The 24,148-nt window shown below is 42.8% G+C and overlaps 1 protein-coding gene across 1 annotated transcript in view; it reads right to left on the reverse strand.

Moving 5' to 3' along the window:
- The window catches only part of LOC119863818 (cytohesin 1 interacting protein), a 40,354-nt gene extending 30,671 nt beyond the window's left edge, over positions 1-9,683 (reverse strand). The window contains exon 1 of the mRNA XM_043505140.1: positions 9,621-9,683. Within this exon, the coding sequence (XP_043361075.1) occupies positions 9,621-9,644 (24 nt within the window). The 5' untranslated portion in view covers positions 9,645-9,683. The remainder of the gene's footprint in view (positions 1-9,620) is intronic.
- Between the last annotated feature and the right edge of the window lie 14,465 nt (positions 9,684-24,148).

A 24,148-nucleotide genomic window follows, 5' to 3' on the forward strand; every position in this document is an offset into this window, starting at 1 on the left:
GCGCCCATTCCCTGCCATGACGACTGCGAGGAAGGAAGGTTTTAACTCATCAGGGGTCAGGCATAACAATGTGGCTTTAATCGATTTTGTCACCGGTACATTGTTCGGCCCCATCTCCCCGCCCGTGGAGACAGCTCAGGCCATTTCCAATTGAGGGAGGGCTTGCACCCCTTTTTGGAATGGTTTTTTAGGGGCGCGCCTGTGCTTCCAATTCCCCCACCGAGGGGTAGGCTGCCTCCACTGCAGCCGCCAGCCAGCAGTACAAAGAGGGGCTTTTAATGTCTTGCCCCTGGCCTGTGGCCACGGTGGGTTCGCCAATTGTGCACGTACCTGAGAGTCTTGCGATAGGACCCCCTACTGTTGAAATTCATAAAAAAGCAACAAAACAGTATTACCGCATTGTCCCAGACCCTCATGAGCCACTGCAGGACGCTCTCCCCGGGCTCCTGTCGGAACGTCTTCACAATTTCCTGCAACTCATTCGTTTTAAACGTGCGGACAACTTCTGGTTCTAGGGCGCCTCCTTGCACCTGCAACTCCTGGACTGGGCGCGCCAGGGCCATGGCAGGGGACTCCTCCTCCCCCTCGTCCGAGGATGAGGAGTACCAAATGTTCCCATCCCAAGTTTTGGGGTCCCAGGAGGGGGCAGCGGTCACCACGCGCACCGGACAGTGATGACCAGCTGCCACCCGTGCCTGAGGTGCCTTTTATTCGCTACCCGGGCAACCAACACTTCACAGCATCGTGTCAGCTCCTGAGTGCGCTCCACCTGAGAGGTGACAACTTCTTGAGCCACGGCAGGGGCCTTCGCCTGCACCATGCATTCCTGAGTCTTCCCTTCCAGTGCCCGCTGTAAGCGGAGCACCTCCTCGTCCTGGGCCCGGGCGGCGGTCAGGAGGAGCCACCCTAGCTCCCCCATTGCCCACTGCTCCGTCCCAGAGCACCGGTTTGCTCGTAACCCCTATACCAGCTGCACGGGCGTAACCCCCACAGCCTGTTGAAACTCCAGCCAATCCGCCAGGGCAGCCCATCAGGCCATAACCTGCGCTACCGGCCCACAGTGCTCCATCGGGGGCCATCCTGGTATGCGCTGTAGGGACAGCGACGGCTTCCCCATTTCCCCTACCTTCGGCCAAAGCGGCATCGCTTCTCAGAATACTCTGCTCGCTGCGCCAAATGTTCTGGGCCACGGTGCTCGAAGCACCACAGGCCTGACAGAAGTACTCTGAGAAAAACGAGGCTTACACACAGCTGTGAATTATTGGCTTTACTGAAGGTTAGTGACCCACCCACAACGGGGACTCCAAGCATTGCAGTCACTGTGGCGGGGAACCCAGCACACCGGAGCTTTGCCTGGGACGGAGTCCAATGGAGGGGCAGACAGTCAGCCTTAAAAAGCATTACACAAAAACAGCTCATGAATATAGAATTAGGTGCTTCTTAAAGCGGGGCTTTTTACTACCTGGCGAAGGGCCATGCAAAGCAGCTATGTCCTTCAAGAACTATCTATATCCTGCAAAAACACAGCAGCTGTGTCCTTCAAGAACTATCTATGTCCCACAGTAACCTCTCGGCTCGAGAAAGTGAAAGTTTCCTAGCTAGACTAACAAAGTCTTCCGCAGTCCCTTACACTTCCTATGTATCTTTAAAAAGCTATATATGTCTTGAATTCCCAGCCACCAAAAGGAAATTCAAGCACATAAAAATCACAGGGGTCATGGATCACACAGAATATGGATAGTGGTGGATATGGATAATTAAAGTGCAAGAAAGTTTAGCGGACTCTGCCAAAACTTCAAAATAGGACAGAAGTTACAGATTCTAATTCCTCTCATCTTCTGCTAGCCAGATGGATTTTCAGTGCATTCTTTTTAGCGTCCATATTATGCAGGGGGGATATGATACAGTGTTTGATTTAGATTTGTTTTGTACTTCCCTTTTACTTGTTCAGTTTTAGTAAAACACCCTGGGGGAGGGGGTGGAGTGAGAGTGGAATCTCTCAAAAAAGATAACTGACTCTAAACGATGCATTGTGGAGGACACAGCAGCCACATAACTCATTTTTAAGCAGAGACCTGCTCCCTTCATCATCCTGAAAACTAGGAAGACAAAACAGAAGCTTATCATCAATAACAACGTATTTGGGAAGTGGTGAAAGGGGCCCCCCCTTTCAAAAATATAAAGCAAGTAGAATGTAATTGCTAGCACAATTCATTTTCTTAGCTGTTAATCTCTTTTCAGCTGTAGTAAGTCCATTTTCCCCCGATACTGAACTCAGCTGTTTCCGGTGTCTAGCTCAAAAGGAGATTTGCCTTAGCTCTGGTTTCCTGTACAACTGTGAATCAACTGACAACCGCCCACAAGCATCAGAGCGTGAAGAGCAGTAAGGCTGCCTTCAAGATGTTCTTTGTACGGCAGCATGTATGTGAATTCTTCAAGCTACTCTAACACAGTGGTTCCCAACCTGTGGTCTGCGGACCCCCCCAGGAGTCCACAGACTATGTCTAAGGGGTCTGTGAAAGAGACTGAAAAACTGACTGAACAGAATTCAACCCTCCAGACAATAGATTTTCAAAGGGGTCCACACCTCCATTTGAAATTTTGTAGGGGTCTGCAAATGAAAAAAGGTTGATAACCACTGCTCTAGTGGATAGCCAGGGAAACATCTACTTCACATAATCACCTTTAGGGTTGCTAGGGAATACACTTATTCTAATTTTTAAAAAATAATATAGGGCCTGATCTTGCATTCCTTCTCAAGCAAGATTCCCCGTGACTTCAGGACAACCCCAGTGTTCTGCAATAGTAGTACAAAACATAGCAGGTTACAAGTGTGTTGTTATACGCTTTTGGACAATTACTGTATTGTTTTTAAAGTTTGCAGCAATGTAGAGCACACAATCTTTTGTGCTAGGAAGGAAACCTTGAATGGCTTGAAGTATGACCTGAACTATCTAGCATTCATTTTACATATTGAAGAGATATGAAGCCTCACCCAGCCACTTCCCAGACATTATTCTAAAGTCCTTCACATTCACAAATCCTTTCCTGTGGTGCTTGTATACTGGTGCTGTTCAAAACAAACACCAGAGAAATCAAGTTTCAGTAGCACTGAAAGTTTTTGAAAGGCAGGTGGTCAAATCACTAAAACCAAAAAAGGTCACAACAACGTGAAATCAGATTTCAGACCCATAGGAATTGCCAAACTGGCAAAATTACCAATGGGCTACAAGCGGCCTGTTCCTGATGCTTTGGAAAAAGGTGCCAGAATCCTCACGAATTGACTTGTTTATTTAAACCAATGTAAAATTTCTAAAAGGTGAAATTTCCCAAGTACTAATAGCCTACACAAGACCATCCACACCCTTTAAAGTCCCATGCAAGGTCTACACAGCAGCTGCAAAAGTGCAAAGCAGATCCCTATGTGCCATGGAAAAGGTCTTTATGCTGGCTCCAAACCTGACCCCAAAATTTGTTTTTAAATGGTGGCATTATCGTGACATTTGCTGCTATAACATTGTTCACTTTGCTTGTGAGTTATACCCCTTCCCCTGTTCTGTGTCTGTCTGCTACTCTATGTTTATATGGTGCCTAGTGCAGCGAGGTCTGGATCTTAGTTGGTACCTAAGACTGCCAAAAACAAACAAAAATAATTATAATGAATCTGCTCTTGACCTGGATTCTCCACACAGGTCCTGCTGTTCCAACCCCTAGGTTGAAATAGTGACCATGGAATAACTGTACCGCAGTACCATACCCTGCCCATGAGTTGGGGGTTGAACTCCATCATCCCAATCCAATGTGAATTTTTCCACAGACTTTCCCTGGCATTGGATCAGGCCTTAAGTTTCCTGCACAAGCCCAGATGCTAGATCTGCACAGAGGCGAATTTGTGGGGTTTTGTTGTTTTTTGTTTGTTTTTTTTTTAAAACCAGGTTTCCACAAAATTTTGTCCAAGTTTGCAGTTTTAATTCAGAAAAATGTGTGAAGCAAATCAGATATTCCCCAGGTGCACGTACAGCTCATTTGTTTCAGCCACTTCATAGTCCCCGTCTTCTACAAGTTCCCGCTCTCCCAGCATTACCAAACGGTGACCGTCACAGAAGCCCTACCTGCAGGGTTTAAGTTTCTTCATGGTGTTCTAACCTTGGCATTGTTGCTGTTATTTTCTTGTACTTGGCACAGATGGAGTCTTTTCTCTTTATGTATAAATGTGGATAGAGATGGGCCCAAATCATAGCACAGAGCAGAACATAGAACTTTGGTGGGGTTACAAGCTGGATCCAGTTTGGATTGAGCTTTGCAGCTAACCCTGATCTCCATAGTGGGCTATACTGAACTCCTGGCTCTAAAAGAACCAGACCCAGATAATAACCACTCCATTCTCCGGCTCATATATTTAGACTGACTGCTCTTTGGGACTTTTTCTTACTTGCACAGTGCCTAAAACAATGGTACCCTAATTTTGGTTAGAGCTGTGAGGCTCTACCATAATACCTACTACTCAGTAGCATAGTGGTAAAAGCAGCAGCAAGTAAATTAACCTAACCACCACATTCACCAAATGAGAAGTGGGTAAACTCCATGTACCCAGATTTATCCTTGATACACTACTGTACTACACTACTGTACTACAAACAACACAGAAGAAAATCAGGCTACAATTTTTCAATTCAGGACCATTGCTGTTCCCCTCCAGGTTTAAATAGAGGGGATTCAGCCATTAGTCACAATAACTACATCCTGGTATACCTTAGGCGCCAATCCTGCAACCCTTGAGGTCAATGGGACTGCTACCGTAGTGAAGTTAAACGTGTGCGCGCAAGTGTTTGTAGGAACGGAGCTTTCAGGACCATCTCTCCACTTTCCCAGGAGTACGGCCAGGGTTTACAGATTAGAGTTAGCTATCGGAATAGGCTATGGTGAATAAAAAGAAAAATAAACACTGGATTTTAAATTGGAAAGAAAAGACAGATTGGGGAATCGCCCCTAAAAATTGTGCAGGCATCTCATGGACATGGGGGCAAATGTCTCACATCTACAAAGAATTTATTCCACCTAAATTACCATCCAGTTGCAGAAGATCCAAACAAATCTTGAACAGAATACATCCCCTTCTCAATTAAAGAATGTAACTATGCCAGAAAAAATGATTTCTTACTGAGTTTTGTATTTTTATTTCTTGCTAATCCTGATCATTCCCATCACGCTTTTTTCATGCAGCTAAATTCTCTTGGCAAACAAGCCCCATGGAACACAGAAAACTGAGAATTTACAAATCAGTCTCCTAGTTTCAACAATATCCCCAGAGGGTGAACTTTAGAACCATGATATGCTGTAGTCTCCTTAGCAAGACCAAGGCGTAAACATACTGGCAAATCAGACTGGGAGGGGATAAGGAAAAGGACTGACTTGAACTACAATTTTAACTGCCCAATATATGAGTACCCAAGAAGTAGACTGACTGAATACCCAACATATGATAAAGCTGCTCTTCATATCATTGGCAATCCCTCAAAGTTGAGGATGATCTCTGCGATGGATTTGGTCACAGAGACCCTCTTGGGACTGTCACCTTATGTGCTGAGATTACCTCTGAGCCCACTTTCTCTGTCAGTATGGGCCTCCAGAACCCTGTCTTGTTGAGCCAGATATGCTAATCTGCTGCAACACAGACCCAGGATCTGACCCACGCCCCAAAAGCTGCAGACTTAACTGAAAACGGCTTAGCAAATGGTCCCGTCTCTTGCACCCAGAAACCGAGATCCCTATGGGATCCAAACCCCAAATAAATCTGTTTTATTCTGTATGAAGCTTATACAGGTAAGCTCAAATTGTCTGTCCTCTAACACACTGATAGAGATTATACACAGCTGTTTGATCCCCAGGTATTACTTACTTGTTCTGGGTTAAAAAAATAAGCAAAAGTGATTTTATTAAATATAAAAAGTAGAATTTAAGTGGTCCCGAGTAATAACAGAACAAAGTAAGTTACCAAGCAAAATAAAACAAAGCACACAAATCTAAGCCTAATACAATAAGAAACTGATTATAGATACATCTCACCCTCACAGATGTTCCAATAAGCTTCTTTCACAGACTGTACTCCTTCCTACTCTGGGCCCAATCCTTTCCCCTGGTACAGTTCTCATTAGCTCCAGCTCAGGTGATAACTAAGGGAGTTCTCATGACTGGAACCTTCTTTGTTCTGTTCCACCCCTTTTGGCACAAGGTGGGAATCTTTTGTCTCTCTGAGTCCCCACCCCTCCTTCTAAATGGAAAAGCACCAGGTTTAAGATGGATTTAAGTACCGGGTGACATGGCCACATGTCCTGTGAGACCCCAAGCCTTCATTCTTCCTGGTCTGACTCACAGGAAGGCTTGCAAGTAAACAGAGCCATTTACAACCAATTGTCCTAGCTAATGGGAGCCAACAAGATTCCAAACCACCATTAATGGCCCACACTTTGCATAATTACAATAGGACCTCAGAGTTATATTTCATATTTCTAGTTTCAGATACAAGAATGGTAATTTATACAAACAGGGTGACCACACTCAGATTATAAGCTTTGTAATGATACTTTACAAGAGACCTTTTGCATAAGCATATTCCAGTTACATTATATTCACACTCATTAGCAGATTTTCATAAAATTATATGGAGTGCAATGTCACAATCTCTTTCACGGGTTTTATTTTTCATGGGTGCTTTGGTGACTGGAGTCCAATCCTTGAGCCACAGGCAGATATTGCAGGTGGTGTTGGAAGACAGGGTTGGGCCACGATTGCTGCATGAGAGTAGTCTGTCCTTTCTTTTCTAGTGTTTTTCTGCGACCAGGGCAAGGCGATTTTCCTCAAAAGTGGACGTTCCCTCTCTGTCTTTGCCAGTTATCCCTATCCTCGACTGCTGTCTCCCAGTGTGTGGTGTCGATGCCACATCTCTTGATGTTTTTCTTGAGGGTGTTTTTAAAGCATTTCTTTTGGCCTCCCTGTTTCCTTTAGTGAGTTGGGCGTATGGCAGTTGTTTTGGTAAGCATACATTAGGCATGCGTACACGGTACCCACTCCACATCAGCTGAAGCTGGATAATCAGGGCCTCAACACCAAAGATGTTGGTCTCTGTGCGGATACTGACATTAGTGCGGCGATCCTCCCATTTTATGTTGGGGATCTTCTGAAGAAAGCGCTAGTGCTGGCATTCCAGGTTTTTCAAGTGTTTTCTATAGGTCTTAGCATGGTATTAATAGTTCAGATTAGAGAGATTTCTATCAGTCTTAAAAAAAAAAAAAAAACAGTCCTTTTAGTGCTCAGTCCTTGCCAGTGGACCAACAAAAATCAATGATAGGGTGGATCTGAATGAATGCGGTTCTCTCAGTAGTGCTGGATTCTACAATTATCTAGACTAACATCTTTAGGGCCCGGACTCTTTTTGTTCTGTGTTTGTACAGCCCCTAACACAATAGGGTCCTGATCCATGACAGGGCTCCTATATATTATACATATACAAAAATATACATACAAACAGTAAATAGAAATAAAAAACACTGAAAAATAACCAGTCAAAAACTAGTGGAAATATAGGTCCATTAATGGCAGCAAACTGAACAAATCCTAATTAGATCTTAATTTATCCCAGAGTACAAACATTTCATTCAGTTTAAAACCCATTAGATAATTAACCTGGTAATATTCTAATGCAGAAATGGCCTTTCCCTGACTATACTCTGAAAACAAGATGGAGACAAAGGATACATTTGTGATTAAGATATAGCACTAGAATGCAGAAGGAGCAGAGGTCTGTTCCTGGCTCTGCCACAGTTTTGCTATGCAACCTAGTCAGATTTCACAAGTGATGCAGGGTTAGAACAACTCATTACTTGGGAAACTTCGAAAGGTCCTGTCTAACCTATATTTTTGTGTTAATGTCTAACTCATAGGAACATACAAATTCCCTTACTGACTCAGATCTGAGATCCAGCTAGTATCACTTCAGTATCCTGACACTAACAGTGGCCAGCATCAAATGCTTTAAAGGAAAGTGCAAGATAACATGCTAAAACAGAGTTTAAATAATCTGTCCTCCAGGAGAGTCTCCACTTAACTCCTAATAGTTAGAGATTGATTTAAAACCTGAAGCATACGGGGTTTTATTCCTTTTATTTATTTACTTTTAGAACTCTGGATATTCTTATTATCCATATAAATGTCCAATATCACTTTGAATCATGCTAAGCGCAGGCTTCAGCAACATCCTATGGCAATGAGTTCCAGAGTCTAATTGTTTACTGTGCATAAAATCATTGCTATTTATTGGTTTTGAATTTGCAGAATTTGCAGTCTTTCAATCTTATTGAATTTACTAATTTGATTCCAAATGCAAATGTAACACTCCACAAAGGTTTGTTCCTAGTTGATCACCCTCATGCTTAGCTAGGACCACCTGAACCACAGACCCACAACAAATCTGCATGTCATGGAACTAGTGTTTGTAGACTGTCTACGATAGTGCTAGTTAACTGGAAATAAAACATGATCAAAATTCTAGTCATGACAGGGCCTAAAGAAAACCCAGGTTATAAAGAAAGCAGTGTTGGCGATTCACTATATGGAAACAGAACTCTTCCCTCTAAGTCATTGCCAAAATAACATTCCAGATTGGTGCATGGAGGCTGTGCGCTGAAGGAAGCGTCATCTCTCAAATGAAAAACAAAATTGAAGTCCTTCGTGTGTTCATTAATTCATACATTCTTTCCCCAATACCAGGGAAGTTAGCCTTAGTCTCCTGATCATTTTCTTCATGTCTTTTCTTAAAGGTTTGTATAGTATTATTCTACATTAGTAAGTTGAGGTAGCCAGAAATATGGTTTGTTTCCAATGGGAAATTTTGAATTAAGGCATCTGAACTATAACTCCCACTAGGCCTTGCAATAGCACTTCCAAATTGAAATATTTTGGGTTTTGGACAAAATTATTTAGGTTTTCAGTTGAAATTTTTTGGTGTTTTCATTTCAAAACAGCTCCCCTGAGCTACTGCAGCTGCATTTCCAAATTGAAATATTTTGTTTTTCAGGTATTCAATTTTTCATCCAAAAATACCTAATGTTTCTATGGAAAGCAGACACTTTCCACACACAAAAATAAATTCATTTAGTCTAAGCCCGTTTCCTGTCCCAAAGGAACATTTTCAATCAGATTTACAGTTAGGTGGTGGCTGTGTTCAACCCTAGAGGTTGCTGCATTTCATTGTATATCAATAGGCTATAAAGTGTTTGAGATCATTCCAAATGAAAAGCACTGTATAAATGCATCTGGATGGCTGATCAATGGCTGACGTGCAATGACTCACTGTGGTCTCTGTCCTTTTTCTAGTGGACAAGCGAGCACGTTATACAAAAAAACATCAGATTCAGGCCCTTCACCTCAGAAAAGGGAGGTGACAGGTATTAGAGTAAGCATAAAAGCTGAAATTACTTCTCATCTCTGAAGTTGTTTCTCTAGATCAAGATTGGGATAGAAGAGGTGAAACAGCTTTCATTGCCACTGTCCATGCTGGCCCTATTATGTGGTTAATAGAGTTCTTCATCCTAGCTCCTTTCACCAGCACTCATTCCACTTACATTTATTAAGAGCAGTTTACACATCTTCCAGTCTTCCTCCTCCACACCACTTGATTAGATGAATGCAGCTAAAGTAAAAGGAAACAAATTATGATAGACCAGAAAGAGCCTGTTTCTCTTAATACAAACTAGATAGATATCGCAGCAATGACATCTCCTTACATATCTTGCTTTTAGCAAGTAATGTACAGTTCCTCTGTGGCTCAATCTTCTTGTATTTTTCCTATTTGTCATTATTTTGCTGATTATCTCTGCAAACAAACTGTGCATTTTAGTTCCTTGAGTGATTTTGTTTTATTTTACCTTTTTAAAATCAAGTGACTTATCTCCTGACACACTGGAGAAAAAAATTAAGGTCGCCCACCGGAAAACCTCCACATAAGTTAGGTCAACTTGCAACTCTGGCAACTCAGTATTAACAGGAGACAACAAAGTGCCCAGTAACTAAGCAACACAAACATATAGACATTAAGATTTTCAGAATCATTTAGTTTCATTGCTGCCAGTGTGTGTGTGTGTGTGTGTGTGTGTGTGTGTGTGTGTGTGTGTGTGTACATACACACACACACACACAGGTGGATCCTGAAAGAATTCCCTTTTCTAGAAGTTTTAGAGCAAATTTGACATCTTAGCCCTGCTCTGGCTCCACTAGTTTGTGTGTCTTGATTTTTCTCTGTAGTTGGAATCTGCAACAAGTCAATCACAAACATGTTTCCCCAAGCCTCACCTATTAACTACTTCTCTCTTTCACAGGGATCTGATACTCCAGCTACACTTGCCTGGATACTCTGAGGTTGTGTGCGCTCTCCCCCTCGTCCTCCAACTTATCTCTTCTCTCCATAACCCTGGCTGTTTCACATGGTTTCTGCACTACCCTCCTTCTTCATAATGATCCCTGACACACTATGACCTTCCCATCAGTTCAGGCTTCTCTATCATTTCTGAGTGTGTCTTGTGTGTTCAAAAGGCTACTTGTGGTTTCTGTCATCTCCTGCTGTCCCATCTAGTCCTGCCTGTGGCTGCTCCCATTTCTACAATCACCTGCAAGTGTTGCTAGCTCCTCAGGGCTCCTTATATGCACTTTAAAGCAATTTCTTGCATCTGGCGCTTCCTGGGCCCTCCAGATAATCTGTAGCTTTAAATCCTGCAGACTCTGCGGAGCCAGAGGTCAGAAAGTCCAGTCAGTTGCAGGGCCAGCTCTGATTTCTGTAGCCAGCCCTATTTTGGAGGGTTGGGGGCCAAATATAATCCTGGTAAACTATGGAACCTGTGAAACCTTTGAAATAATTGGATATTGACCAGTAGCCAACTGCAACCAGTTGCTGCTCTATCATTTTCTTTCTCTGTACCATTATTTCTAGATCAGCTGCCTGTATTGTCCCATCCATATTCTATTTATCGGTCATCCTTTTCTTTCTCCAGGGTTCTTGGTCTTATTTACTGAGCCTTATTTCTAGTTAAAAGAAAAGGAGTACTTGTGGCACCTTAGAGACTAACAAATTTATTTGAGCATAAGCTTTTGTGAGCTACAGCTCACTTCATCGGATGCATCACGAAAGTTTACGCTCAAATAAATTTGTTAGTCTCTAAGGTGCCACAAGTACTCCTTTTCTTTTTGTTCTAAATGTAGAAAAACCAACAGAAGTGTCCTAGAAGGTTTTGTCTATGTATTAAAATCTAAACTCAAACTGTCACATTTCAGCTTCAGAAGAACATTTTACAGAAAGTGGCATCTCGTCTTTTGGACCACGAAATTTTCCATCTCATAAGTAACATATGAGCCATGCAATGACTCAGAATAACGGTTTGAGTACCTAAATGAGTAAGTCAAGTGGCATTCAGTTCAGGCCCGAGCATGCCAGCTAATTCTACAACCCAAATATAACATATGCAGCTATATCTGCTTTCCCAATCAAGTTTAGAACTTTTACACAATAGATATTATGAGTCAAATAGCCAGATTTTAAAGAGGCACAGAACACCCTCAATCTTATTAATTTAAATGAGAATTGCAGGTGCTCTGAAAATCAGGTCACTAGTCTCCACACAACTCTAGTTTATGTTTACATCACAGATTTGCAAATATCTATAAAAGTACAAGCTGATGTTTTTGTCAGGTCTTTTATGGTAAGTGAATTTTAAACAGAGATTTACATTTAAAAAGAAAGAACCAAGTCATTTCAAAATAAATCTAAGATGCGGGTTTACCAAGGCTTCAGCAGCAATTCACACAACCCATGCAATGCAGTTTTAAACGAATACAAACCAACTCAAGTGCACAACTTGGAGAAATAATTTAACTTCTGGATGATTAACACCCACAGGAAAAAGCTCCATCAAAAACCAACCAGCCAAATCCCCTGCTGGTATAAATTGGTGTCACACCATTGACATCAATCAATTGAGAATCTAGATCAATGCTGCAGAGTGAAAGCTTGATCAGTGTATCATGGATTTCACAATTCATAAATTTTAGAACATCTCATTGAAATTGCCAAGTAAAATATGTATTAAGCTAAAGAAAGGCTTCCAAAGTGGAGCAAACTAATGCTGTAACAAATCTATGGACACATAGGAACTTCATGATTGTTGTCACTATGCTGCACGCCATGGCTACGTTGAACCTCAACAGAAGGGACGAGAGTTTATAGCCATTTTGTTAACTTAGGGCTAGAACTTAGATCCTGGTCTAAAAGCACAGCTCCCTACCACAATCCGTGTTGGCTGTTGGCAGTATATACCTACTGACACATGGCTTAACAGTTCTGATTCCACCCAACAGCAGGCAAGAGCATGTGTGCACGTGCACATGCACACCGTTCCCCCCACCCCCCCCCACACACACGTTCATTGCAATGTTTAGTCAAAATGAATGTCATGAGTCAGTTTCAGTATTGTTGTATCTGTATATTAATGTTTCAATAAAAATATTTTCCTCTAGTGTCCACCTTCTCCTATTTGTTCTTGCAGTGTTGTCACAGCCCTGTGTCCCTGACATATTAGTTCAATGTAAGAATATAATCTAATGATTCAGCATTGTGGCTTGATTGAAGGACAAAACAGGAGAAGTTGAGTGATCAGGTGGAAATACAATAAGATATGGGCCATGAAAATTATGAACACAAAAAAAATCTGAAAGGTAAACAGATTTATTTTTGACTCAATATATTTGAATTTTCCCCTGCTATGAAAGTCCATCTGAACTTGAATTTCATACCAACCCCAGTAATTTTTCATTTAACTTTTCTGCACCCCATCTTTCACTTCCCATACAAGTTTTGTAGCCATTTCCTCTCCTGTAGTTGTATGTTCTAGTACCTGCTATATAACACAATATTAAGAATAGAAAATATGTGGATACTCATTTCATTACTTAGTGCAGCACTTTAAAAAAAAATTGCCCTACATTTAGTCTCCTAGTCATTTGAAGTTTCACTTCCACAGCAGGAAAGTTTATATTTGTGTCTTAGCAAACACCTACCAGATGCTCAAGAAGGATCTTGGTATATAAAACAGGATCTGGAAATTGAAGATTTTATCATATTGTTAGGAGTCAGCTACAGAAGGAAAGAGCTTTGTGATCATGGGCAAATGCCAACAATGTTTTTCATACAGTGTTCAGGATTTCCTTACTTGCTGTAGTGTACTTGTTAATGTTCTTTTCTGCTGCTAGTGAATCAGAGTCAGCAATTCTGGCTTAGTACCAAAAGGTGTTTGCCCTTTTATACATATTGGATCTTGGCTTATTCGACCATTACCTCTATTCCTTTCCCTGTGGGGTTGAAATGAAAAACCACATTACAGTCCAGCCTGTTGATGTTATTGTGGGTATTCGAAGAATGTTAATACCATTACAAAATGCATAACGAGCATGACCGTGCACAAGCCTTGCCTGTCTCATCTCACTTCTTTCCCTGTTGAAGCTAGTTTGAGCTAAACTCTTCTAACTTCCCTGTATACAGCCACTGCTGCAATGCTTGGGTCAATCCACCAGATGGCCTGCATCTATCTAACCGTACATTTTCCTACTACATTTTTAATCCTTATGTCTCTAGAAAAATTTCTAAACAGGAAATTTAATGCTGTTGTTGATGCCGCAACATACCTGTGCCATGAGAGCAGCTTTCAACAGACCATCCTCAGTTTCTCAGACTGGCTTGAGCCAAATCCAACTTCAAACACTGCCCCATTCCCTAAGGCTGGATCTGGATTCAGCTCTAAATTTTTCAACTCAGTCACATCATGATTATTTATTGAGTGCCAACCATGTGCTCAGAAACCTGCCCTTGGGAGATTATTCTATTAAAAAGGTAGGTTGTGGCATATCAAAAGAACATCTTTGCAAGACTTAATACACAGTACGTGGAACATTGAGTTAATTAAGTTATTACAAATTCACTTAAACCTCTGGAAGAAATGATTACTACACATTGGAAAAGCACAAGTGTAGAAAGATTTTAAAGAAAATTCCTGCCTTCTCTTTCGAGTTAGTTTTTATTTCTTCTGGTCCCGAACCCAGGACAACTATGGGCCAGATCCTGCTCTTATTCACACCGGTATAAGTGAGTGCAGGATCTAGTCCTGTCCCTGAACTCTGTTAGTAAGTGACCGAACCTTAAAATGTAGTCACCTGCCTCTAGCTTCCAAAGGCATAGGAGAGTGCACTGGCCAAGAGACAAACTCATAGTTGCCGTCTTGTGATTTACATTGTTGTAATAAAGTTAAATTCAGCAAAGGATACAGAGGCATTTATAAAGCCCACGGTGAAATGCTACAATTCATTTAAAAGCAAATGAAATAAATTTTGAGGAAAGAAATTGAATCCATATCCAAAGCATAATAAAGACATTATATAGACACATTGGTTCTGGATAATTCTTGCTTTAGTTCTGCTCTTTTGTCCCTTTCTATTTTCTTTGGAGGTTTACACCTCCTTCTTTTGCTGGCACTCAAACTTGCACACTTCCCTAAATCCCACTATCCATCAGTTCCTGAAAAATCCTGATAAATAAACCATACAAATTAAAAGAAAAACAAAAATGGCATTAATAAGAGACAGATTTAAAAACCTCAGGGTCACTGACAAATACATTCCTAATTTGTGGTCGCATACACTATTTTAGGGCACACAATTGTACACAGCCCCTCAGCTTTAAAAAAAAAAAAAAAGCCTCTCCAATACCTTACATTTCTCTAACACCTTCCATCACAAACACTTTACATGCAGAACCATTAAGACCAGGTCTACACTTAAAACTTTTGCTGGTATAGTAATGTGTGTAGGTATATGATGGTTTTTATGACATTTTTATATAGGCAAAAGCCCTCATTGTAGATGCAACTATCCCACCAAAAATGTTTTTTCCAGTATAGATTATTTTGCTTGAGGAGCTACACTCATAAAAAACACTGTACATACATACATAACAACAACATAGGGCTTTGTTTCACCAAACAACAAAGCTGCTTTTTTTCCCTTCATGATGTAAAAAAAACACCTGAAAGAGTTTACACATGCAGTTAAAGGGCAAAACTTGATTTCCTCTACACGAGATTTTTTAATCCATCATTAACCCAACAACAGTCTGAAAACAGATAGGAGGACATCCTACTGTAATCCAGCAGATGGCAGACTGCTCTCACTAACAAGCAGCAGACAGTGCCTTGCTAGGGAAGCAACCAAAGGCAGACTAGACTGTTCAGAACTCCTATCTCCATTTAAGAACTTAAAGAACGGTTTTTAAAACAGAGGCACATGTGGCGAGCAAAGAGTTCCCTAAAATATGTAGGGTGCGATTATTACTATGATTGTGTGGAGAGTGCCCAGAGTGTGATTGGCATTGTCCAGATATCAGAGAGAGCTATGTCCTGCCTTTTTGTTTTTATATACATACATATACATTTGTAGAGGTGGTAAATATACAGACATACTGTGGCAAAATACCTTGTTTGCCTCAGTAGGCTCACTCCTTTTTAGCCTTGGAGACTTAGATTTGGGGCAAGGTGAATCCTTATAGGTGGTATGGGGTCCTGCTACTTCTCTTCTCAGTCAGTCCCTTGTGCTTGTTTTCCTTCCCTTCTGGGGAGCAAGTGCAGCCTCTCTACTGGGAAGGTTTGGTGTCTTGCTGCAAACCGTCTACTAGCAGCTTCCCTGCTCCCCTCACTCCCCCCCCCCCTCCCACCCAGGGGAGGGTTTAAAAAGGTCCCAAGTAGTTGGAGTCAGCTGAACCTAATTGGTTCCCTAGCAACCACTTTTCCAGCTGAACCTTATTGCCTCTTGGTCCTCTCTCCTCAGTGGATAGGGAGGGGTCTTTTAATCCCCTGGCACTAAATTACTACCCCCCTTTTGCAGCTGTTTGTCCTGGGTTTATCACAATACATGCACACACGCACACAAGCTCTACAAATCTGAATTAGACTTTTTTAAAATCATGGATAATTGCAGCCACAACAGTTACTTAGGGGGAAATTTTCAAAAGTACCTAAGGGGCTGAAGAGCACAAATCCTACTGAAAGTCAATTAGATATGTGCTCCTAAATCCTCTGGATATTTTTGAAACACTTTGCCTTAAATGTTCTGACACCAGTTGCCTCTTTAATGTTGCTTAGTTCATGTTTGCCAGCAATTACAAAGTTCCATCATATTTTGTTGTCACTTGGATATTGTGATTATTGTCACCTAGTCATCATCCTTACTCTCATGCTTCTGCAGATTTCACTGAATTTCATGCTAAATGTTCTGCATTTTGTTTTGGGTGATTTCGTGCCTCATTAGTGTCACTCACTCATAGGCACAGCCACCACAGTCAGGACATCAATTCCCTTTGTGGCAAGGCACTTCCTTCATCTCACCAGACTTAGCATTTCTCCCTCTGGCGGTGGCGGGCCTGGGGTAAATCAGCCCCACCTCTGGGCACTGTTTGTCTCCCCCCTTTTCTCAGTATTTTCAGGGTAGGCATCAGGGGCGGCCTAAGGTAGGGTGACCAGGTGTCCGGTTTTCAACCAGAACAGCCGGTCAAAAAGGGATCCTGGCAGCTGAGGTCAGCACTGCTGAGCAGGCTGTTGACTGTCCGGTTAGCGATGCATCACAACAGGGCTAAGGCAGGCTCCCTGCTAGCCTCCTGCGCTGTGCAACTCCCAGGAAGCAGCCGGCATATCCCTGCTCCGGCTCCTAAGCATAGGTGCAGCCAGGGGGCTCTGCGCACTGGCCCTGCCCCAGGCACCACCCCCGCAGCTCCCATTGGCCAGGAACTGCAATCAATGGGAACTGCAGGGGCAGCGCCTATGGACGGGGCAGTGTGCAGAGCCACCAGGCCATACCTCCACATAGGAGCCGGAGGAGGACATGCAACTGCTTCCATGAGCTGCTTGAGGTAAGTGTCGCATGAAGTCTGCACTCCTGACCCCCTCAGGCCCCAACCCCCTACCCCAGCCCTGATCCCTCCTGCACCTCAAACCCTTCAGGCCCAGCCCTACCCCAGAACCCACACCCCCAGCCAGAACCCCTTCACACACCACCACACCCTAACCCCCTGTCCCAGCCCAGAGCCTCGTCGGAACCCAAATCCCTCATCCCCAGATCAGAGTCCATCCCCCCAAGCTGGAACCCCCTGCCCCAGCCCTGTTCCCCCTCCCACCTTCCTCCCACCCTCATTTCTGGCCTCACCCTGGAACCCACACCTCCAGCCCAGAGCCTGTACCTCCTCCCACACCTCAACTTCCTACACCATCCCGGAACCGCCTCCCATACCCTGAATCCTTCATTTCTGGCCCCACTACAGAACCCGCACCCCCAGTCCTGAGCCCTTACCTCTTCCCACACCCCAACCCCTGCCTCAGCCCAGAGTCCCCTCTCATACTCCGAACCCACTCCACCTTCCCAGCCCAGAACCCCCTCCTGCACCCCAAACCCCTCATCCCTGGCCCCACCCCACAGCCTGAAACCCCAGCCAGAGCCCTCATCACCTCTCGCATCCCAACCCACTGCCTCAGTCTGGAGCCTCCTCCCACAGCCTGAACTCCTCATTTCTGGCCCCATCCCAGAGCCCGCACTGCCAACCAGAGTCCTCACCCCCTCCCACATCCCAACCCCCTTCCCCAGCCCAGTGAAAGTGAGTGAGTGAGGGTGGAAAGAGCGAGCAGCAGAGGGAAGGGGGGAAGGAGTGAGTGGGGGGCAGGGGGCGTGGCAGAGGTGTTTGGTTTTGTGCCAGTAGAAAGTTGGCAACTCTAGCCTAAGGGGCGATCCTGCACCAAACAAAAAAGGAAACAGTCTCACAAACACAAAAACACGGGGATATCTTTTCCCCATCTCCTCAGGGCAAGGGATATCTTTTCCTCATCTCCTCCTGTTTGCCCCCAGGGTGTCAGTCCTTCCCATAACAAGAAAAGGAGTACTTATGGCACCTTAGAGACTAACAAATTATTTGAGCATAAGCTTTCGTGAGCTACAGCTCACTTCATCGGATGCATCCGATGAGGTGAGCTGTAGCTCACGAAAGCTTATGCTCAAATAATTTGTTAGTCTCTAAGGTGCCACAAGTACTCTTTTTCTTTTTGCGAATACAGACTAACATGGCTGCTACTCTGAAACTTCCCATAACAGACACTCAGGCTTGGCTGTTTTCCTATGAGAAGGAGCACAGCCTCTCACCTTATTTCTCTGCTACCACTAGCCTGGCCACAGCTCGTCTCTCTCCCTCTCCTCTCACTAGAGGAGGGGTTTTAAAAGGTCTCAGGCAGCCCTTAATAGGATTCAGGTGTCCCTAATTGACCTGAGGTAACCCCTTCTCAGCTTGTAGGGGAAAAGGGCCTTTAACATTCTAGGGTTAACATATTGGCCTTCCAGCACCCTCTTACAGCCATCCAGTCTGACTTTGTCACACCTTCTTTAACCTTTTCTACTCCTGGTTCTCTACTTTCCCATCCATGGGCCCCTTCTTTGCTTCTTCTTCCTAGTCTAAACCAGGGACAATAGTGTCAGAGTCCAGGAACGCATATGCATAGACTTTTAAAAGTGCTACTAAATTGAGGCTAATTTCTGCTAAACAGACTCTTACTCCAGAGCAACTCCAGTGAAATCAATGGAGTATGCCAGATTTACACTGTTATAACTGAGAAGAGAATTTGGCTCATCAACTTCATACTGAAGCCCAAACAATGTGCAAAACTCAGGGGTGATGCTTTAGGAAAACTAGAGTACCTTGGCTAAAACAAAAAGCACCTAATGCAAGCCATATTCTCCCCTCCACTTAAGACCTACAGAGAGGAGCAAAGAGCCCTAATCACAAAGAAGATCAGAGTGGTAGATACTGCATGGAAAGGAACGCGGATACATGGTTTAGTGTCCCAAATGTGGAGCTGTCTGTCCTCTTGATGGCCACTATACAAGTTTCCAGGTAAGAGCAGAGTGGGAAAGGAGTGGTAGAACCACAGGAACCTCCACTCTCTGCAGCACATTCCCCCCCTCCTCCTGGAAGTGAGGAAACAAAATGATAAGTTACTGCTCACTGCATCGGTAACCATCCACCCCCAGCATTCAGAGACCACGGAGAGCGGGCAGAAAGGCAGCCAGTGGCAATTTGGCAGCCTTTTTAGCCAATCTGCCACTGGAGCCTGGGGAAGAGCAGAGCATCCCCATTTAGAGCCTAAAATCTATGGGTATGCACAGAGCATGAGCTTTAGGATCCACCAGAGTGAGGTGGGTGGGGCCCAATACACAATCTCCTTTATTAGAGAGGAAGTTGTGGCAGAGACAGAGGTGACATTGCACCTTACACAAATATTTTAATTGAAGTTTCCCATGCCAGGGAAGATGTAACCCAGTTTGCTGAGACTCCTAAAACTTTTGCTTGCTGAGTAAAAAGAAAGCTTCCAGGACCCATTATTGAAAGAGAATTCAACAATGCAGAAAACATTATCCAAGCTCTAGACAATACAACTTTTTAAAATTAATTTAAAATAGAATTTTATGCTTCACAGAAACAATGGTGAAGTACTTAATTTATTACAATTGCCATTTTCTGAAAATCTAATATGTGAATTATGCAAATAAAATACAACATTTAAACAAACTATTTACATCCAGAGGCAGCTGCAATATTAAGCAATAACATTAACCAATTTTTTAAAAAATAAATATTTTTACTTGCTTCAGTATGTGCTAGGTTAAATATTTTACAGTATGGAGGTTGATTTAATCACTTTTAAGTACTATACCAAGTTCTAAAATATTTTGTTACTTCTAGATAACATTAATATTTCTATAAAATGCACAGCTTCTACAGAGACTTGTACATTGACAAATACTACACATTTCTCTTTGGGGACTGAGCTCCATAAAGCTAGTCACTAAAACTCAAGAGTTATGTTTAAAATGCATCAGTCTATTTATCCACAAAATACATTCAAAGCTTTTGGATACAATTTATTGCACGTCTCATAGTGTAGAAATATTTTGTACTTTTTAATGCTTATTTCCCTGTACATTCATAACTAGTGCGGTCTAATAAAAGGAACATTTACGTTCCTTTCCAAAAACTTCATGAAGACAAATGCGTCTCAAGAGATGATCCCTACCACAGTATTTCAAACAACAAATATATAGCTTGCAATATACAGTTAAGATGGTTTTATTTTATACAAGGTAACTAATAATTAGTTCTATTTCTTATATAGAACATACCATAGGTAGCATGATGCTTTAGAAACCAGCAAAAACAACTTTATAAAACTAGAACCTGAAGAATGGAGTTTTCGTGAACCACAATCTTCACATATATAGAGCTGCATTCTGCCAGCATCATTTTCACTGTAAATTCTATTTTATTTAGGTTGCAATTCTGAACTCTCTACTCAAAAGCCTCCCATTGGGTCTGATTCTGATCTTAAACAAGATTCTGATTCTGATCTGTTAACTGCCATGGAATTGCTCCTGATGTATGCTGATGTTACTGAGATCATAATCAATCCCATTAACTTCAGTGAAAGATTTGCCTGAAGACAGCTCAGGTCTTTGGGCCAAACCTTGCTCACTGCATCTGAGTTACCTTACTGCAATCAGCAGGACTGGCCTTACTATGAGGCGTACTGAGGCGGCTGCCTCAGGTGCCAGACTGTGGGGGGCACCATTAGGACCCAGAATGTAGAAAATTGTGTCTGCTGCTGGTGTATATGTATCCTCTCTGCTCTAGATGCACAGAGATGGTGGAGTGCTGTGCTGGAGGAAGGAGGGCACAAGGACATAACAGGCAGGCAGGAGAAAAACAGGGAATAACAGAAAGCAGCAGGAGCTGCAGGGAGAGAGAGGAGGAGGAGGAGCCTCTTGTGTACCTCTCTAGCACCCCCAGGAGCCTGGACTGATTAACACCAGCTTCTCAGGGAGCTTCCTGTTTCCTGCTGCTTCCCTGAACCCACTTGAGGAGAACAGGCAGTCAACTGAAGTAGTAGGAGCCAGTTAGGCCCTTAAGATGCTGATATTTTCCCTCACTCAGGCCCTGCTACCAGCCTGCTTATTTGTCCCCTTCAATTGAGTGTTGAGGGCCACTATAGCTGGCACAGAACAGCAGGCATGTGTGAAAGAAGAAAACGTCCCTCTGGGGCAGCATTCAGAAAAAGAAAAAAGCAAAGGAAGCTTTTCCATCTAAGCAGGAAGGAGCTCTCCTGAGATACATAGACACAGATGTTCATGGTGAGCCTTCCGGCCCCAGCGAGGATGTGAGTGGTGAGGAGATGCCTGATCTTCCAGTTAGTCAGAGTGCAGTTGACCTGACAGCTACTGCAGCATCCATATCTCCATCTCAAATGGATGTAACAATGCACATTCCTGAAGAAAAGTGTAGATCAGAAAAAAGTGTGGTGGAGGCGCAAGGAACAGCTGCTGCTGAGTTTAGTTCCTTAAGTCTAGATGATCCAGGACCGTGGACCCACTTGAGCAACAGCCTGAGGGACTTCCTTGTACTGCCTGGGCCACAACAAGTGAAAAACTTCATGTTCCCCAAAGACAATGAAAATAGAAGTTTCCATCCAACATATTACTGGCATAAAATCCCCAATGGTGACAAAGTGGAGAGGCCACGGCTTATGTACTCAAAAACCCAGAATGCTGCATACTGTTTTTGTTGCAAACTCTTCCAGTCTAATGTTCCAGCCATATGGGTTCTACAGGAACAAAGGACTGGAAAAATCTGGCTAGAAATCTGGCTTGCCATGAGAAGGCAGCAAATCACCAGAGAGCATTCCATAGGCGGAAAGAGTTTGAGATGAGACTAAGGTTAAAGGCCCCCATAGATGATCAGCATCAAGAGAAGATTGCATCAGAGTCTCTTTACTGGCAAAATGTTCTGAAAAGGCTCATTGCCACAGTGAGAATGCTTGCTACCCAAAACCTAGCACTGCGTGGCACTTCAGATCAGCCCTGTATGCCAAACAATGGAAAATTCCTTAAAATTGTGGAGCTGATGGCTGAGTTTGATGCTGTACTCCACGAGCATCTAAGAAGAGTCACCACCCAAGAAATGTACACACACCACTACCTTGGAAAAACAATTCAAAATGAGTTCATACAGTTACTGGCAACAAAAGTCAAACAGAAGACTGTGGCAGTTCTGAAGTCAGCAAGATATTACCCTGTTATTCTGGACTGCACACCTGACATCAGCTATACGGAACAAATGACTTTAATGGTGTATTTTGTAACAGAAACTAGTGAAAATGTCCCTGCAATGGTGACTGTCAGAGAGCATTTTCTAGAATTTATTGACATTGACGATACTACAGGAGCTGGTATGACAAATGTGCTTCTTAAAAAGCTGGAAGATACGGGAATTGCGATAGTTGACATGAGAGGTCAGGGCTACGATAATGGTACCAACACGAGAGGAAAGAACAGAGGAGTGCAGACACAGATCCGAGAGTTAAACCCTCAAGCTTTTTTTGTCCCATGAAGTTCTCATTCATTGAACTTGGTGGTCAGTGATGCAGCATCAGCTTCTAGTGAGGCTGCTGAATTTTTCAATGTAATTCAAAGCATCTATGTTTTTTTCTCTGCATCAACGGCAAATTTTGAAGCAACATCTGGGAACATCCTCTCTAACACAAACCACTGAGTGCCTCAAGATGGGAAAGTCAAATGGAGGCGATAAAGCCTATCAAACACCAAATTGGGAAGTCAGATGATGCCATAGTTGGCATTATGGAGGATAATGCTATGATAGGAACTGTTCGTGGGAGAACAATGGCAGAGGGAAATGGAATCATCAGAAACATACATAACTTTAAATTTCTGTGTGGCTTAGTGTTGTGGCATGACATACTGTTTGAAATAAATGTTGTAAGCAAGAGACTCCAAGGTACCTTGATATATCTGGTGCAATGGAACAACTGGACAAAGCAAAGTCATACCTACAGTCTTACCAGTCAGATGAGGGATTTCAAAATGTTCTGAAGAGTGCACAGAATTTGGCAGAGGAATTCACACTGAAGCTATTTTCTCACCCATTGAAGAATACAAGAGTCACCGAAGACGACAATGACATTTTGATTACAAGGCACGGGATAATCCCATAAGAGACCCCAAACAACAATTCAAAGTTGATTTCTTTAACCAGGTGCTAGATTGTGCAATACAGTCAGTTGAAGAATGTTTCATGCAGCTCAAGGAACACAGCAGTATATTTGGGATGTTGTATGATATTCCAAAACTCCTCACTATACCTGAAGACCTATACCAGCAATGCAGGGCCCTAGAGACAGTGTTGATACATGATGACATGCGCAATATTGATGCAATTGATTTAGGTGATGAACTGAAAGCCCTTTCAAAATACATTTCAGCAGGATCAACTCCAAAGGCTGTTCTGGAATATATGTGCACAAATAAAATGACCACCCTCTTTCCAAATGCTTTTGTTGTTCTGCACATACTTTTAAAACTTCCTGTTACAGTTACCAGTGGAGAACGCAGCTTCTCCAAGCTGAAGTTAATAAAAACACATCTACACTCCACAATGACACAGGAGAGGCTGGTCAGCGTTGCAACCATCTCAATAGAGCATGAGCTGGCCCAGACTATGGACCTTCAGGAAGCAGTTCAAATCTTTGCAACCAAGAAGGCACGGAAATCACCACTTTGATTATTCAAACAGATAAAAATGCCAGTGTTTACTATGCAGACAAGAAAAGTTACATTTGCTGTTCAGGAGTTTGAAAGTTAAGTGTCATTTAAAATTTTTGAACAAGGCATTTTAAATTGTTAGTTCTCCCTTATTGGGGTAGGTAGCAGAGCAGTACCATGAGAGAAGTAGAACAGGAAGAAGGCAGAATTCAGTGGGAGGTGGATCAGGCCCTTTCACAAAGAAATTCCTTGACAATTTTTGTTTTTAAGTGCAAGCTGGTTTTGAATTACAGTATATGAGCTCATATGCTGGATTCTTCTGTTGTTGCACATTCACTGATATTAAAAAGATCCAAATCATCTTTAAACTTTGTAAACAGATAAAACACAAGACTAAAAAAATTCTCTTGCAACAGAA

This window comes from Dermochelys coriacea, chromosome 11 (assembly GCF_009764565.3).
Source record: "Dermochelys coriacea isolate rDerCor1 chromosome 11, rDerCor1.pri.v4, whole genome shotgun sequence".
NCBI lineage: Eukaryota > Metazoa > Chordata > Testudines > Dermochelyidae > Dermochelys > Dermochelys coriacea.